The sequence below is a fragment of the Lethenteron reissneri genome, chromosome 28 (genome assembly GCF_015708825.2).
Source record: "Lethenteron reissneri isolate LAM-NWPU_2019-01 chromosome 28, ASM1570882v1, whole genome shotgun sequence".
Lineage (NCBI taxonomy): Eukaryota > Metazoa > Chordata > Hyperoartia > Petromyzontiformes > Petromyzontidae > Lethenteron > Lethenteron reissneri.
In genome coordinates, this window is record NC_083806.1 from 6,300,527 (window position 1) to 6,317,693 (window position 17,167).

At 47.3% G+C, this 17,167-nt stretch overlaps 1 protein-coding gene across 2 annotated transcripts; it reads right to left on the minus strand.

The window, feature by feature from the left end:
- Positions 1-6,212: 6,212 nt before the first annotated feature.
- On the minus strand, positions 6,213-16,876 carry RCC1L (RCC1 like). Of its 2 annotated transcripts, none has more exons than XM_061561937.1 (12): positions 16,788-16,876; positions 15,197-15,709; positions 14,563-14,692; positions 14,078-14,206; positions 13,436-13,502; positions 13,141-13,192; positions 12,635-12,719; positions 10,670-10,851; positions 9,890-9,977; positions 9,527-9,700; positions 8,153-8,238; positions 6,213-6,569 (listed from the first exon to the last, which is right to left on the minus strand). In XM_061561937.1, exons 2-12 carry the CDS (start codon positions 15,386-15,388, stop codon positions 6,492-6,494), a joined length of 1,263 nt encoding a protein of 420 aa, XP_061417921.1. In that variant the 5' UTR covers positions 15,389-15,709; positions 16,788-16,876; the 3' UTR covers positions 6,213-6,491. The 2 variants fall into 2 exon arrangements, with proteins under 2 accessions (XP_061417921.1, XP_061417923.1); XM_061561939.1 differs by lacking the exon at positions 16,788-16,876 and adding an exon at positions 16,633-16,657.
- Between the last annotated feature and the right edge of the window lie 291 nt (positions 16,877-17,167).

The following is a 17,167-nucleotide window of genomic DNA, read 5'->3' on the forward strand; positions in this document are numbered from 1 at the left end:
CCCACTTCTCCTCCTTCCCCACCCACTCATCCTTTCCCCCACCCACCCCTCTCACTCCACCCACCCCCTTACTCCTCCTCCTTCCCCACCCACCCTCACTCCTCCCCCCTCCTCCTTCCCCCACCCACCCCCTCACGCCTCTCTAACTCCTCCTCCTTCCCCCACCCACCCCCCACTCCTCCCCCCTCCTCCTTCCCCCACCCACCCCCTCACTCCACCCACCCCCTTACTCCTCCTCCTTCCCCAACCCACCCCCCACTCCTCCCCCCTCCTCCTTCCCCCACCCACCCCCTCACGCCTCCCTAACTCCTCCTCCTTCCCCCACCCACCCCCCACTCCTCCCCCCTCTTCCTTCCCCCACCCACCCCCTCACTCCACCCACCCCCTTACTCCTCCTCCTTCCCCAACCCACCCCCCACTCCTCCCCCCTCCTCCTTCCCCCACCCACCCCCTCACGCCTCCCTAACTCCTCCTCCTTCCCCCACCCACCCCCCACTCCTCCCCCCTCTTCCTTCCCCCACCCACCCCCTCACTCCACCCACCCCCTTACTCCTCCTCCTTCCCCAACCCACCCCCCACTCCTCCCCCCTCCTCCTTCCCCCACCCACCCCCTCACGCCTCCCTAACTCCTCCTCCTTCCCCCACCCACCCCCCACTCCTCCCCCCTCTTCCTTCCCCCACCCACCCCTCACTCCTCCTCCTCCCTAACTCCTCCTCCTTCCCCATCCACCCTCTCACTCCATTTCCCCTGCCCCCTCCTCCCCCCCGCAATGGAGGCTCCGTGCGTCACAGAGCACGATGATGATGGTGGTGGTGGTGGATAGGGGGGGTGGTGGTGGATGGGGGGTGGTGGTGGATGGGGGGTGGTGGTGGATAGGGGGTGGTGGTGGATGGGGGGTGGTGGTGGATAGGGGGGTGGTGGTGGATGGGGTGGTGGTGGTGGATGGGGGGTGGTGGTGGATAGGGGGGTGGTGGTGGATGGGGGGTGGTGGTGGATGGGGGGGTGGTGGTGGATAGGGGGTGGTGGTGGATGGGTGGTGGTGGTGGATGGGGGGGTGGTGGTGGATGGGGGGTGGTGGTGGATGGGTGGGTGGTGGTGGATGGGGGGGGGTGGTGGTGGATAGGGGGTGGTGGGGGATGGGGGTGGTGGTGGATGGGGGGGGGTGGTGGATAGGGGGTGTGGTGGGGGGGGGTGGTGGATGGGGGGTGGTGGTGGATGGGGGGTGGTGGTGGATGGGGGGGTGGTGGTGGATAGGGGGGTGGTGGATGGGGGTGGTGGTGGATGGGGTGGTGGTGGATGGGGGGTGGTGGTGGGATGGGGGGGTGGTGGTGGATAGGGGTGGTGGTGGATGGGGGTGGTGGTGGATGGGTGGTGGTGGATGGGTGGTGTGGTGGATGGGGGTGGTGGTGGATAGGGGGTGGTGGTGGATGGGGGTGGTGGTGGATGGGGTGTGGGGTGGGGGGGGGGTGGTGTGGATAGGGGTGGTGGTGGATGGGGGGTGGATGGGGGTGGTGTGGATAGGGGGGGTGGTGGATGGGGGGTGGTGGTGGATAGGGGGTGGTGGTGGATAGGGGGGTGGGTGGATAGGGGGGGGGGGGAGGGGGGGGGGTGGTGGGATGGGGGGGGGTGGTGGATGGGGGGGGGGGGGGGGGGTGGTGGGGATGGGGGGGTGGTGGTGGATGGGGGGTGGTGGTGGATGGGGGGGTGGTGGTGGATGGGGGGGTGGTGGTGGATGGGGGGTGGTGGTGGATGGGGGGTGGTGGTGGATGGGGGGGTGGTGGTGGATGGGGGTGGTGGTGGATGGGGTGGGGTGGATGGGGGGTGGTGGTGGATGGGGGGGTGGTGGTGGATAGGGGGGTGGTGGTGGATAGGGGGGGTGGTGGTGTATAGGCGGGGTGGTGGTGGATGGGGGGTGGTGGTGGATGGGGGGGTGGTGGTGGATAGGGGGGGGGGGGTGGTGGATAGGGGGGGTGGTGGTGGATAGAGGGGGTGGAAGTCTCCGTCGAGAAGACAAGAAATGCGATCCACCGCTTATTTTGGGCTGCCCACTCAGTCCGTGCCTCTGGTTCTGCCCGAGTTGAGGAGCTGTGTGCCCGCCCGGTGCCCGCCCTCTCTCACAGCTACAAATGCTGGTAAACTGAACAGAGAGAAACAATTAATATTACAAATATTACATAGAAAACATAGGGGGGACATAGACATGGAGTAGAGAGAGGGGGTAGAGAGAGAGAGTGGGGGTAAGAGCAGAGCGTGAAATCTTTCATTTAAAAAGGGGGGTTAACAGAAAGCAAAACATTAAAAAAACGAAATGATGAACGAAGCAAAGTGCCGACTACACCGAGCATCTTGTTTTCTCTGATTGTAAAAGAAGAGAGATATAGCAAGATGCCAGGATGTGTGTGTACCTGTGCTTTGATGTTGGCACAATTGGGGGAGGCACGGGTGGTGCATCTGGCAGTCATCTCAGTCAGTCAACCCATGGCACCACCAGGGTCTGACCCCGTGTCCTCCTGCCAGCGGGCGTTCGACGCTTCGCGTGGCCTTAAAGTGCACCTAGCCTGGCACGAGCGCCATGCAGACGTTATCGCCACTTGCTGGTGGTTGTTGTGGTTTTGTGGAGTGGTTCGTGTGCGCTGCGCTACGAACCCAGAGACTCGAGTTCGATTCCCGTTCACGGCCACCAAAACCAGTGACGAATTATCTGAACCGGTCCTGGCCCCCCTCACTCCCTAGGTCAACTCAGCCTTAAATGAGTACTTGGTGCGATGTGTAAACATCGTCGCTAGGGAGACAAAGGCGGCCGAGCGTGGTGCTGGCCACGCACCCCCTCGTGTGCCGTGCCGGCCTTCATAGGTGCTACTCGCTAACAGCACTTGCCCCCCCCCCCCCCCCCCCAACAGACTGTTAAAGGTTTATGCGATAAGAGGGAAATTTGTCTTTGATGTTGTTTCGCCAATGCGCCACTCTCCATGGTACACGCACGACCCGCAGTTTCCAATGCCGGGCATGATGCCGAAGATAAAGGCGCCGACCCTGCAATTGCTGGCTCACGACACTGCTGTCGGAAGGGCCTCCACTGGAAACAGCTGTATTCAAATACCATCTCGAGCGTATTTGGCCTGCTCTTCCACACTCGGCCAGACACATCCGCAGGCTATTTTTCGCGTGCCGTCGAAACTAGCGACCCGGGAAAATCTATACACCGAGATATGAATGCCTGATCAACACTGGGGCGATATTCCATCAACCCAATCCATTTACAGTTAGGGCTTTAATTTTGTGATGTGGTCAATCCACTGCTGGATGAGGGCCTCCCCGCGTTTTGCGGTCCGTGACGGGTACTTTGACTATACTTCACCATACTCTTAGTTCTTTCGGTAAAGTCACGTTGGTAAAAAATGAAATTAAAATTAATAAAAATAAAAATCACGACGTTTCGGAGGCAACACAAGTCTCCGTCATCAGGTGGGACCGTCACAGCTGTGCAAATCTGGCTGTGACGGTCCCACCTGATGACGGAGACCGAAAGAACTAAGAGTATGAATCCTTGCAGTCACGAAAGCTTCAAATCTAGAATTATACTTCACCACTCTGGTCAGTGCGGGTTGAAGGTCGATTTCGCCGCACAGCACTCTATGGATGGACACGTGACAGTCCCTTTAGTGAAGCCACTGCTGGATGAGGGCCTCCTCCCCTTACGCCTGTGGGGGTCGTGGAGTGTCATTCGACTCGAGGACACCACGCCCATGGTCAGCGTGGGTTTAGGTGAAGTGATCATTAAAAAAGGACCTCAATTACTCCTTACGAACGTCACTGCAAGCTAAAAAAAAGGTCAATGTATTATTAGACGCGCGAGTGTACGCAATGTTCACGTTACATGCGGGCACGGGATCCTACGAGTGACCATGAGTAATGGCTGCTGTACAAGGCCACTTTCAGTTTGTACACCGGCTTGAGAACTTACAGTATCATAATCTTAGAACAGCCATTCCTTGTGTAATGAGAGATGCAGAGGTCAAGCTATTTTCTTGATTTTTGTTAATGCCGTGCTGTGATGGTTGGCACGCTGGACTTGAAAATCCAGAGGTTGCCAGTATCGATTGGCACCTCCGGTTACCTCATTCATGTATACATTTCCCGGTGCGGCAGTTGCAATGACGTGTCTGTTTCTCAAATAACCCCCCCCCCTCCTTAGGGTTGCCACCCTTCCCAGAGACTAAACCCAGCCGTATATTTCAGTCAGCCAAGTTCAATCAAAACCCATTGTTCGAAACTGAATTCAATTCCTGAAGGTCTCCCAGCACGTGGAGCGAAATGTTAGACATCACGTGGCATGGCCCGAAAAACACACCGGACAGAATTGGCCAAGTAATTTGTGAAGCAACGGTGGCTTAAAATATGGACTGCAATTTACAAAGGCATTACATCAGCCCCTGTGGGACTGTGTAAATTCATCCTTTGTATTCATCAAACAGCCGCAGAGCTAAAAACGGTAACCCCTCCGAATGTTGTCCCTGGTGCACCCCATGTGACGCGCGACTTGGAGTATGCTTTCTGGTCGTGTCCAATGATAGAGGATCTACCAGATGGTAATTGGCTATTTTAACTCGACATGTTCAATGCCAATATTGCTCTTGGTTCTTTCGGTAAAGTCACGTAGCCGGCTGCTTGCGTTGTGGCCGAAACGTCGTGAGATTTGATTGTTTTATTTTTATTATTTTATTACTTCCCTTCTACGTGACTTTACCGAAAGAACCAAGATGAATCCCTGCAGTCACGAAAGCTTTAAATCGAAAAATAAAAGCCAATATTGCTGTTTATAGAAACGTCTCTTTGGTACGTCTCCCCTTCAGGGGAATCACATGCTCTAAGAACCATGCTTAAAATATACTCCATACAGCAAGCCACAAGCCTCAAGGGATGCAAGGCACATAACCCTCTCACCACCCATGACATTTTGGCCACCGCTGACTAGTACGTTCAACGTTGCTTTCCTAGCACAGTTAGGGTAAATAATCCTAAATAAATGCATCAATCTCAATACAATTTGGCAAACTTTCATCTCCTAGCAAGGGACATTATAAAATTTTGCCCACGAATTCATATCCAGGTCACCTGAAGGGACCTAAGTATTTGTGATGTCTACTGCCATGGGCTGTTGCATGAAAGGTTATACTTCAGAGATTTAAGAGATCCAAATGAATTAATCTCAAGCCACGATGCCATTTCATTCCTTTTGCCCTTTCCATTATGCAACGCTATATTCTGTAACGACTACAAATATTAGCTCAATTAAGATTGTGCTGTACGGAATATATTTTGGTCTTGAAATAAGGCACAGCCGACCTTCTTCCGCATGGCTGGGTCTTGGCAAGACATCCCACGTTACAGGCTTGGAATTTTAATGAGCCAATTGGGTAACGAGTTTGAATATTTTAACATGTTAAACATAGACATGTATAAACAAAATGTGTAATCAAATGTGGCGTACCGTCTCGTGTAACACACGGCCACAGTGGGTCTGGCTGCCGTGCACTGCATCAAAGCAGGCCTTTGTTTTAAAACCCCGCAACATTTGTTTCCCCCATTTAAACGAACCCATTTGTAATACATAATAACAAAACTCAACACATTCATCAACAACACTGCCCTAAAAGGAAAAAAATACGTCATAATGGCCATTTTTCATATAAATGATCTCTGATATAAAAACTATATCTGCTATTAGCAAAGAAGTCTCTCTGTTGTAAAGGGTCAGTGCCCAAACTGTTCTCTTATATATATTTCCTTCTAAGACGGTGTTATTCACAAATGCGTAGAGCTATCGTACATTTATTTTGCCAAGACTCAAAAATTACCCTCCTGGGCTATCCTCAAATCATGCAATGTCCGTAGATTTAAAACAAAGACTAATAATATAGAAGGCAAGTAATTTTTCAAGGAAATTTGTTTTCAGAAAATATGGCTAATTTGTAAAAATAAGTCATCATCCGAGCATGATAAGTAAGACTATGTCCAAGTATGTTCAACACCATGGTATTTGACGAGTATTTCTCCGTTATAAAGGTGGACAAAAATATTTCTACGTTAAGTAAAGTTCCAACTTGTTGACACGGTATTCCCAATTAAAAACGGTGACAACATAATTATACTATTCATTACCCACATCTTTAAAGTCTCTTATATTGTAGCAAAATGATATAAACAATCACACGTTTAAATGGCTTTTAATATGAAAACAAATTCACAAAATATAACTCAAATTATTCTCAATGCTATTCCAGGCTCCTATAATCAGCCAAATTAACAGTTTTCAACAAGTTTACAAAATATATATAACAATGGACAAATCCATGTACACTACTGGGCATTGGGCATGTAACAATACACTAATTCATCAATTAAAGTGTGATCTTATTCTCATAAGATTACACTTTAACACTTTAACACTGTGTCATGTTTGGTTGTTGTCCGGTCATGTCGGCAAACGTCACATCAACGTCTTGGCCAGCGCCACCGAGTGGTCGACCCCACACGCCACGTCCACCACCTCCCCTGCAACCGTTACCTACACATGACAGTTGCAACAGGGTTAAAACGATTTAAAGCTTTCGTGACTGCAGGGATTCATCTTCTTGGTTCTTTCGGTAAAGTCACGTAGAAGGGAAGTAATAAGATAATAAAAATAAAACATAATAAAATCATTCTCACGACGTTTCGGCCACAACGGGAGACAGCGTCCATTTAGACGCTGTCTCCCCGACAGACCTGGTCTTTACCTGAGGACGGCTGCTTGCGTTGTGGCCGAAACGTCGTGAGAATTATTTTATTATGTTTTATTTGTATTATTTTATCACTTCCCTTCTACGTGACTTTACCGAAAGAACCAAGAAGAGGGTTAAAACGATGACAGACGATCGATTCAGTCTCATAAATTCAGCTGTGGCACGGCCATTCACTCTAAAATCCCAATTGTTGGTGGTGGCTGCGGTGCACATGGTTAGTAATTCAGCACTGTGCAGGAAGCAGCAAGGGTTAGTGGATCACCGCACCAATGACAAAATGTTGCGCGACTCCCTTCCCGTGGGCGTCGAGGTGCAATTCTCTGGCTGGCCAGCAGAATGCAGTACAGCAAAGTGAATGCTGATATCATCTCTCTCTTGTAAACGGGATAGAGTGTTGTTCCTTCACGTGGCGGTTTCCTGCCACATGTATAAACACTCACCAATTGGCCGAAAACATTTATATATAGAGGACTGCAGAGCAACTGTTGACGCCGGCTCACCACCTGGCAACTGCATTCGAGCTTGTGGTTCCTCATCGATTGCGAGATGCTATTGGCATCAATGACGGCGCCATGTATAAAGCGTTAAGGTTATATCCTCTATTATGCCGAGCTCTTTTCTGCATTCTCTAGTTTCCACCCAAAACAGCATACACTCTTTAATCATATTAGCCAAACATCGCAATGCAAATCTCTCATGCATATGCATTGTAATAGCGCCGGCTGGTGACCAGCAGCGGCAACTGCGGTGGACAAACAGTACACACGCCGGTGAGCATGTACACGGGTGTGCTGGGAGGGCGGAGGAACTGGGGCAAGGGTCATGGAGGACCCCATCTGGAAGCCCCTGGAACCTGCTAGTGGGATCGAGAAGGGAGGCACGGCCAGGGCAGAGCCAGGCCGCGCTGGTACCATAAGAGGGGCCGAGAGCGTCATCTCGTCGCCATCGTCGCTGCCGTGTTCGCTCGTATTGCGCTGCTGGATAGCCCGTTAACTAACTCGGTCAGCGCCGTCGATGTTAGACGGCTAGTGTTGTGTATAGGCTAGCGACTGTGCAGGTGGGGATCGTGTGTGTTCAATAAAGAAGGTGCCTCTCCAAACCTCGTCTCCCGACTCACTGACACTACACATAAATTAATTACCCTAATTATTTGTAGTAGTATTTCATCAACAATATATAAAGTTTGCATAATTCAACATGTAACATAATGTGTTGAATGTTAAATAGTTATTGCTGATAAAAGGTCTGGACAATGCACAGAAATGTAACTTTTTTCCTCTGGTTTGATAGACACGAAGAGACAAATTCCTTTTGGTTCGGAACGCAAAGAATAGAACTTCAAATGAAAGCTTCTTCAGCGACGTACCCTCCAGGGGAAGTACTGGTCATCTGGCCGGCCAATTCCCAGGCACCCGCGCAGGTTCTTACCCCAGCTGAAAAGTTCACCGCGAGCTGAACAGGTGGAAATAAAACAACACATCGGGAAAGATAAATAGGCACATAAAATTTCAATAGACACCACGTATGCGCATGTGCTAATAAGCTTGTGTAACTATAAAAATTATAGAAAAACTATTTTCATTTTAGCAGGTAAGGCTCAGAGCTAGCTATACAGCTCTTTTTCAGAAGCGACCTGGCCATAAATGATCCCTCAACGTGGAAATGTATAGCTGCCAAATTCTCTTAACGAATGTTTTTAAATGTGGAGGAAAAAACCAGAGGACCCAGAGAAAATTCCATGTGACCACAGGGAGAGAGACATGCAAACTCCAAATATAGAAGCGTAGGGCTGGAATCGAACCCACAAACTCCTGTATACCAGGTGAGGTAGTTAACATCTCTCCACCACGACACCCTTGTGTAATAAGCTTGTATGCACAAGTGCTGGCTGGTCTACTTCAATAACATCGGCTGGTCTACTTCAAACAACAGCAGCAGTCGTCAGTGCTTTAGAAGCGTTGGAAACGTGAGCTGCTTCTTCAGTTTCTGAAGAAGTTCCCAGAACGTGGAGCGAAACGTCGGATAAATTGCCAAAGAACATGCGGTACAAACCCAAAAAAATATCACACAGCTAAGTATAAATTTATCTCCGAAACCCCCTAGCGATCACGTTTGTATTCAAGAATGACGTTTTTTTTGGAGCTGTAGTACAGTGATTCCGGTGACCTGAGTTGCATCCCCAGCTATGGCTAACATAAACGGTGAGGGATATCTGAACTGTTCCTGCGCCATGCTTTCAACAAACCCCACAGCGAGCAATGCGATTAAGTACGGTCAAACACAAGTCCCATGAATGACACGGTATGGGGAAGCCTTCCAATTCGGATATCACTCACCACCGATGTTCATCGTGGCCAGAAATCAAATTCGTGTTGTAGGGTTCATAGGACAGTGCGATAACCACTACGCTACTACAGTGAAACCTTGGATTGCGAGTAACTTGGTCTGCGAGTGTTTTGCAAGACGAGCAAAATTTTTTAATAAATATGAATTTGATAAACGAGCGAGGTCTTGCAATACGAGCAGTACGTGTATACGCTTTGTCTGCCGAGCGTCACGTGATCACAACTGATATACGAGTGCTTTGATATACGAGTGCTTTGGATTACAAAAACGTTTCCGGAACGAATTATGCTCGCTATCCAAGGTTTTACTGTACTCTCCAAAAATGTAAAACAAATGACTCCTGACCGCGTCACCCCCCCCCCCTCCCTTCCCTGGCCCCCACCCCACCCCGTACTATTCACGGCAGCAAAGTGGTGGAGTCCACAACGAAGCATCTTCACTCTGATGTCGGGGTCGAACTCGGTGCGTCCGAACAGAGAGGGTGGTATCTGCTCGGGAGTTTCCGTCTCCGAGAGCCGAGGCCCCTTCCCCAGGATCCCGTATCCCCACACGAACACCTCGCCCTCCTCTGATAGCGGTCACGGGAGAAACAAAGAGGGATCAGTGTTGGCGGCAAAATATGACTCGACGTGAGATGATACACCCACCTCCATCGTCCCCGCCTTTCAGTAAATTATCACGATCGACTAATGAATCCGTATGTAGGCAGAACGTAGGTGAAACAAAGCGGGGGGAAAAATATAAACCGATTTCTCACCGTTAAGGATTCCACAAATGGTGCCACCAGCAGCTGCCATTTTCACTTTCCCCACATTTTTAAACGGTATGCGTTTGGGAACATTTATCTGCGGAGACATTAACACACGTCAACGTAACAACTGCGCAGGATCAGGGCTTGAGTGTTGGGTGATTCTAGTTGGTAATGTGAGACAGCCAACTTGTCAAACATTTATGGCCAAATCACCAAAAACGCACCTGATCTCATCATATCTCAAAAGATAAGCAGAGTTAAGACTGGACAGCACATTGGATGGGTTACAACAACACATAACATAGGTATTGTAGGATGCTGTGGGGTTACGTCAGCAGAGGGCAGCGCAGCAAAATCTATTGCTGTATGATTATTATAAAGCTTCACCATCGACGCTTCCCACCTTAACCAAACTTCAATCACCAGCATGGTGAAATACGACCAAATAACTCCTCACTACCAGCACGGCGTGGGTAAGCCCTCATCCAGCAATGGATTGAGATAAAGAGCTGTACATCGTGCACACCTGCACCTCATCTTCCTGGTTCTTTCGGTAAAGTCACGTAGAAGGGAAGTAATAAAATAATAAAAAGAAAACATAATACAATAATTCTCACGACGTTTCGGCCACAACGCAAGCAGCCGTCCTCAGGTGAAAACCAGGTCTGTCGAGGCGACAGCGTCTGAATGAAACAGCACACGAGCTTGGAGCATATATATAAGCTGGGCTGGAAGGGGGGGGCGGAAGGGGCGTCTTGACACCTGCACCTCTTCAAAACGCCGTACCTGAACGGCATCTGTGATGGCAGCCAGCTGCCGGTATTCCGAGTTGCCCCAGCCAAACAGCTCGCCCGACTCACTGACTGCCAGGCAGAAGTCTCCGTACGACGCCACCTGGGCCACGGGCTCACCCGACAAGTCACCTCCGAGCCGTGTCGGAGTGCTGCATATCTCATAGCTGCCCAGACCTGTGGACGCAACACGTGACGACAACGTGGACCGCTCGACCTTACATTGTGAACGATGGGAAGATTTCATTGATCCATGTACGTCTTTAAAAGATTCCTCCTATAATACTCTTAGTTCTTTCGGTAAAGTCACGTAGGTAAAAAATGAAATAAAAATTAATAAAAGATAAATAAAAACAATAAAATCACGACGTTTCGGAGGCAACACAAGCTCCAAAACGTCGTGATTTTATTGTTTTTTATTTATTATTTATTTTAATTTCATTTTTTACCTATGTGACTTTACCGAAAGAACTAACAGTATGAATCCTTGCAGTCACGAAAGCTTCAAATCTAGAATCCTCCTATGTCAATTGTCTATTGTCCGTGTGTAGATTATCCAGGTTGTGGAGTCACAGTGCTTGAAAAAAAGAGTGTTTTTTCTAGGTATGGTGGTTTCATCATTTTCTGCTCCGCAATCTATTTACATTTTATTTTAGCAGGTATTGCCCACTGAGCTATATATACATTTTTAAGAAGTACCCTGGCCATCAGAAATGATAGCTCAACGAAGTGGCTTATCACTTCAACATTTATAGCAATCAAATACTCGACACTCATTGGGAGGTCACAGACTCGGTGCCCATGTAAACCGATTACTTTAAAAAGAACAGACAACACGTTGCACAACTTCACCCCCATAATATATTTATTTTTTTATAGCTCAACGTTTTGCATTTTGCGTGTTTTTGTGTGATGAGCACCACACTCCCCCCCCCACCATTTCCCCCAAGATACATTACATTCACATTTAGATCGCTTACGAACTCCAAATCCCTCCGAAAACTAAGATGCGCCTGAATGCTTGTTTGAGGTATTAAAAATAGAAATATGGAAACTTCATAAATGTGCCTTAGTGAATGATGCTCATTACGCATGGAATGATGAGGCAAACAATGTGAGCTTCAAACAAATAATTAGTCATTCATATAAATCATTCGTCTCATTTCATATATTATGTATGTACTTGAAATGTAAAACACTCATTATGCACTGTTGTGGCATATTCTTAAAAATTAAAGAAAAACATGACTTCCGTTTTGTATAACCACAGTAAAAAAATGTTTTAGTCTGTTAAACTATTGCTCTTCCTGCAGAATTTGTTTAAACAAGGAAAACCGGTCCAGTTTGTTTGCTTAAACAAATGTACATTTTATACGTAGGCTTTTGTGGCCAATATATTAACAATGCTGTTTTTGTTAAGTCGTGTGTGGATAGAAATCTATAGTTAATAATTGACATACCCACAGGGTCTAAGCAAAATAAACTAAATATGAATTATAAACAAATGTTGTTGTAAGGCCAATAAATTAACTTAAAAACATGTTCTTAATGTTTACACTTTCCATTCATTCTTCATATTAAATAATAATAAAAAAAATGTCACCATAACCTAATGATTTGTTGTTGAACTAATTCGAATTCTGTAATTTAATCTTAGATTCTTTTTTACGGAAGCTTGTTTTCTCGCTCTATACCGATGACCTCCTTCTCCACGTTATCCTGTTATGTAGTGAAATACGATACACGCAATCCATTCACACCGTATATTGTTACATGGCATTGTGTGTCAGCGTGACGAGAGGAACACTTTAACACGTAGGCTTTCGCGACCAATGTTATTCATAATCAACGTTTTTGGGTTTAGATCGCGTTATTTATAAATAACGCGATCTAAACCCAAAAACGTTGATTATGAGAGGAACACTGTTAGAGGACACTGCTCTGGCGTTTTCGCCCTTACCAGTCTGGCCATCTGCACCCCAGCCACACGCATACAGCTCGCCTTTCTCCGTGCGGAACAGGCTGTGGTCCTGCCCGCACACCACCTGCAATGCGGAAGTGTGTTATCAGAGATTGTCGAGCAGTGTGGCGGGCATACTGCTGCTGAGCAGTAGGGCTCTAGGCAACGCAAATAATAGACATGTAATGGTTCAACCAATCACCACCCTCCAGCGATTCATCCGAGAAATACGACTCCACAATGAGATATTTTTGTATATTTTTTAACATCTCATTTGTCACGTCTCCTATTCCCTACGTCTCGTTTGTAGCGTTTTGCTCACTCCACCAGCCTGAATGGAATATTGATGTTTTTTGTCTAGTTGTTTTTGACCAATAGTAGCAAATGAAGAGGGTGTGATCCCAAAAAAACGAAAAACTTTTCGTTTGCGTATTGAGTGGCACTCTACTGCAAGGGTAGACTCGGCGCTGAAAAAAGATTGTGACAGCGTTTCACTTGTGTCTTACCTCCACGACCTTCCCTTCTATGCCCTCAATTTTATGAATTAATCTGCTGCCCCTGTAATGAAAGAAAAGGAAACGACAATACCATGCTTAAGCATGTATCAACATCATGCTGAAGAATGTACAGTATCAACATCAAGCTAAAGCATGTATCAATATTCACAACCATATAATTTCAAACATGTCATAAATTATTTAACGTCACAATATTACAATTTTCAGCGTTACACATGAATTTGATGATTAGAATAATACTTAAAAGTGAATGCAATCGCATATTATTCAATAAAGTACTTACTTATAAACTTCATCCTCAATAATTGTTCTCCCGCACTGGCCATAAGCATTGTTTCCCATGCTGAAGACTGCAGAAAAAATATATTATGTAAATAAGTAATCACATTTATTTTACCGCGACAAAATATGCATTAATTCTATATCATTACTCATGATTCTATATCAAGAATATCACTTTGTGGGAAGTGTCATGTGGATAGAATGACCCCTGGCATACTGATGTGGAATTTCCACCACTCATTCAGGGTTCGCAAGGTCAATTTGCATTACCCCATTCTCACTTGATGAGAGAGAAGATCTCGGTATACAATACTGTTCACGTCACTGCTGGTGGAAGAGCTTCTACTCGAGGGAGCTCTAGAAAGCCCCTTAAATCTTATCCTTCCACACTCGCTTGGTGTGATTAACTACACTACCCCACCACACGGGATATGCTGATCGACCGACTGTGGCATACCCATTTGTATCACTGGGGTACTTAAGAATCGTTTCCGTTGATGCAACTACCGCGCTGGGAGATCGAATCGATCCAACGATATCTGCATTACAAATCCACGGCAGCATCACCCAATCAAATAATGTCTTATTTTAAAGCACACGATTTCTATAATTACGTGCCCCCCCCGCCTCGTCCCGTTGGCACCTCCTTCGTTGTCGGTGAGGACCAGGGAGTGCGCTCTTCCGCATGCCACCTGCAAGACGCGCGTCTGCTGATGCTTCATCAGCGGAAGCGGTACCGGCGATGGCTCGAGGATGTAATCGTAACTCTTCGCTGTAAAAAGTTAAAAAGAGTAAATGTAGAAACGCATTAAACCTTCTTAGAAAGCATAAAAAATGTGAGTGCGTTCACGGCTGCTGTCATTGCACGTAAGAGAGCAGGAAAACTGTCATTTATTTTGTTGACAATCAACCATTATAATTATCTATGACATTTAAATTATAAATATATATTTTCCTAACCTTGGTAATTACAAAACTAATCCTCATTCTAACCTTAACCTAATAGGTCAATGATAGACCTATGACCTTGAGATTATAAAAAGTATATTTTGATAAGTTTGGCCATTACAACATTCTGCCTCTAGTAATTCACCGGTAGATCACAAATGAGAAAACCGATTAACTCACTTCTGTCACTCCGGCTCCTGTGAAAGCCGATCTGTGAGTCTATGTTCAACCCTGCACCCCAAAGCTTGGTAAGGTCCTTGGTTTTGGAGGCCAGGAGAGTGAATCCATAACCACATGCTGCCGAGATGATCTGTTTTTCACAACGGGTTTTAGGAAACATTCACGTGGAGGTTACTGTTTGGTAAAAAAAAATGTGTTTTCGAGTTGCACCGCATATTATTCGGCATGATTTCCACAGTTTCGCTCCACGTGCGGGGAGTTTATTATATTGTCTACAGTTTCTAAAGTAGCTCCCAAAACCTGGAATGAAACGTCGCACATCGTGCCGAAAATAGCAACGGAGAGCTAAATATAAGTTGCATTGACACATTCAATGACAAGAGCATGCACGACTGCCGTTCTTTGCAATTACATTTACGAAAACATCAGTAATTGATGCCACTGAGTACAAAGTAAGCATATGTAATGAGTAACATTGCAGGAGACACAATTAGGTCCAGGATATTTATAATAATTAAGGTACATTTTTTTACATATAAATTTAAAGAACCTGCCCTTTGGCAGATAACTCGAGAAGATGAGTGATGTGTAATCATCAGAATGTGCTGCGATTCGGTGCCAACCATCGCCGTACCTTGTCATCCGTTTCCAGCCGGTGCGGCGTGAACTGTATCTTCCGGGGCTTGTGCCTCGTCGACACGGGCGACACGAAATTTGGGATGCCCAGGGCGCCCGTGTAGGTGAAGCCCCATACAAACACACGACCCTTGGGCTTGGCGTTGCGTCCCACGTACTTCGTCGCCTGTCGGGACCTCCTGTTTGGCATCTCCAACTGCCATCCGGGAGTGCAACCCGGCCGCCACTGGTCGCAATGAAGCTCGCAGGACCACTGGACAAACGCATCGTCACGGCCCAGACTGCTTATTGCTGCGACAGCTTACGAGTGGGAACACATCCACAGCGAACAAATCAGAAGCCTCGCTACCGAAGACAGTTGTCTGTTGTGGCAGTTTAGAGTAATGCCAACTCACAACTATTGGCAGCTTACAGCGGAGGCAGATCACGAGTGAGAAGGTTCGTCGGAGATTACTGCTCTCAGCTCACGGGAGTCTTGGCTCCGTTGTCCGTTTATGCGACAGCAGTAATTCTGGACAGAAAACGGAAAGATGAAGTTATTAGCGCACGGCAGTGTGGAAGGGACAGAGCCACGTGGTTCTATAAAAAAACTGTTGTGGTTAGTGTAGCCACCTAAAGGGCCGTCCATAAATGACGTCACGCGATTTTGGACGATTTTTGACCCCCCCCCCCCCTTGTCACACGGCGTCACAAAAAGTCAGACCCCCCCCCTTCAAATATGACGTCACAAAGCTCTGCCCCTCCCAAATAAAACATGCTTCAAATCGCTTTAAACTATTGTCATTGTCGTGCGTATTTAATGTGGCACTGCACTCTGATGTTGTAGGAGAAAACATTTATTAAACAGTATATTTAATTAAGGAGAACGTGTCTAAATTTATTTAAAGTTGCGCATTTTGATGTGACGTCATATTTCTCAAACCCTACCCCCCTCGTCACACATCGTCACAAATGTCTGACCACCCCCCCCCCAGGTGCTTGACGTCATTTATGGACGGCTCCCTAATCAATAAAATAAGACATTTGCCAACTGTAGCTTCAACAGCCACTTCGTACACATCTGCGTACCGAACACGCATTGATGCAGTGAAATCGTATCTGTAGTTGGTGTCGGTATTGACTTAACTGCTCGTGTTTATTTTTAATTACGGACGTACGTAATTTAGTCATTGTTTACAAATGCAATAGGATCGTCATTCCTAAAATATATAGACTGCAGGACATTTTCCAAGTCTTCTAGCAATGTCAATTGAGACTTTTCCGAATGTCAAACCATTTCTGGATGCTCTCCTTACGCCAGATTGGTTACGGGGGTTCGTTTGAACATTTCTCATCACACTCAGGCAGTGCACATTGAAGGGAGAGAGGCCTCAAGACCAGGTCAGATAACAATTAGACACTCGTCTTAAGCCGTGGCCGCGAATAAAAACGCACGTGGTTGGCTTCATAGCGCAGTGAGATACCACTGAACCCGCGTGCAATGTTATCCTTAGCTTAAGTCCACCGTCAACATCATAACACGAGAGAGTGGGTGTAGTGTAACCGTGACAAGATTGCAAAGATCGTTCGCAATTGACAGAACCACTAACCAGGACGCACGCTCACTCGTGGGCGCTGACATCTTTGTTTTGCTCCAAAATCTCGCGAGATCTCGCGCTAATCTCGCGAGATCTCGGCGGTTGAAGAAGGTGGGGGGGGAGGGGGATGTGCGAGAAGGAATCCAGAGGGGAAATCCTCTGATATGAAAACAGCTTTCACATGGGGGATTGCAAAAACAAAAATACCCCCAACACAAACTCTTTTGTTCTTTCGGTAAAGTCACTTAGGTAACACATTCCTGCGGAGGGAGCTGGTAGGAACGTTGAGTTGCTCGGTCAATGGCCTGCAGGGTCAACGGCGGCGTGGTGTATTCCGCAAATATGCCGACTGTGAGGGCGGGCACAAGCCGGCGTGAGTAGGTTAAGCGTTG

Bases quoted from the DNA above. Each gene is read 5' to 3' on its own strand.
- RCC1L (XM_061561937.1), bottom strand. From the start codon at position 15,388: ATGCCAAACAGGAGGTCCCGACAGGCGACGAAGTACGTGGGACGCAAC. The intron at 14,693-15,196 runs GTACGGCGATGG...TGTGAAAAACAG, and splicing joins GGCTGGAAACGGATGACAAG to ATCATCTCGGCAGCATGTGG. The intron at 8,239-9,526 runs GTACGGGGTGGG...CCACCTGTTCAG, and splicing joins CCACTTTGCTGCCGTGAATA to CTCGCGGTGAACTTTTCAGC.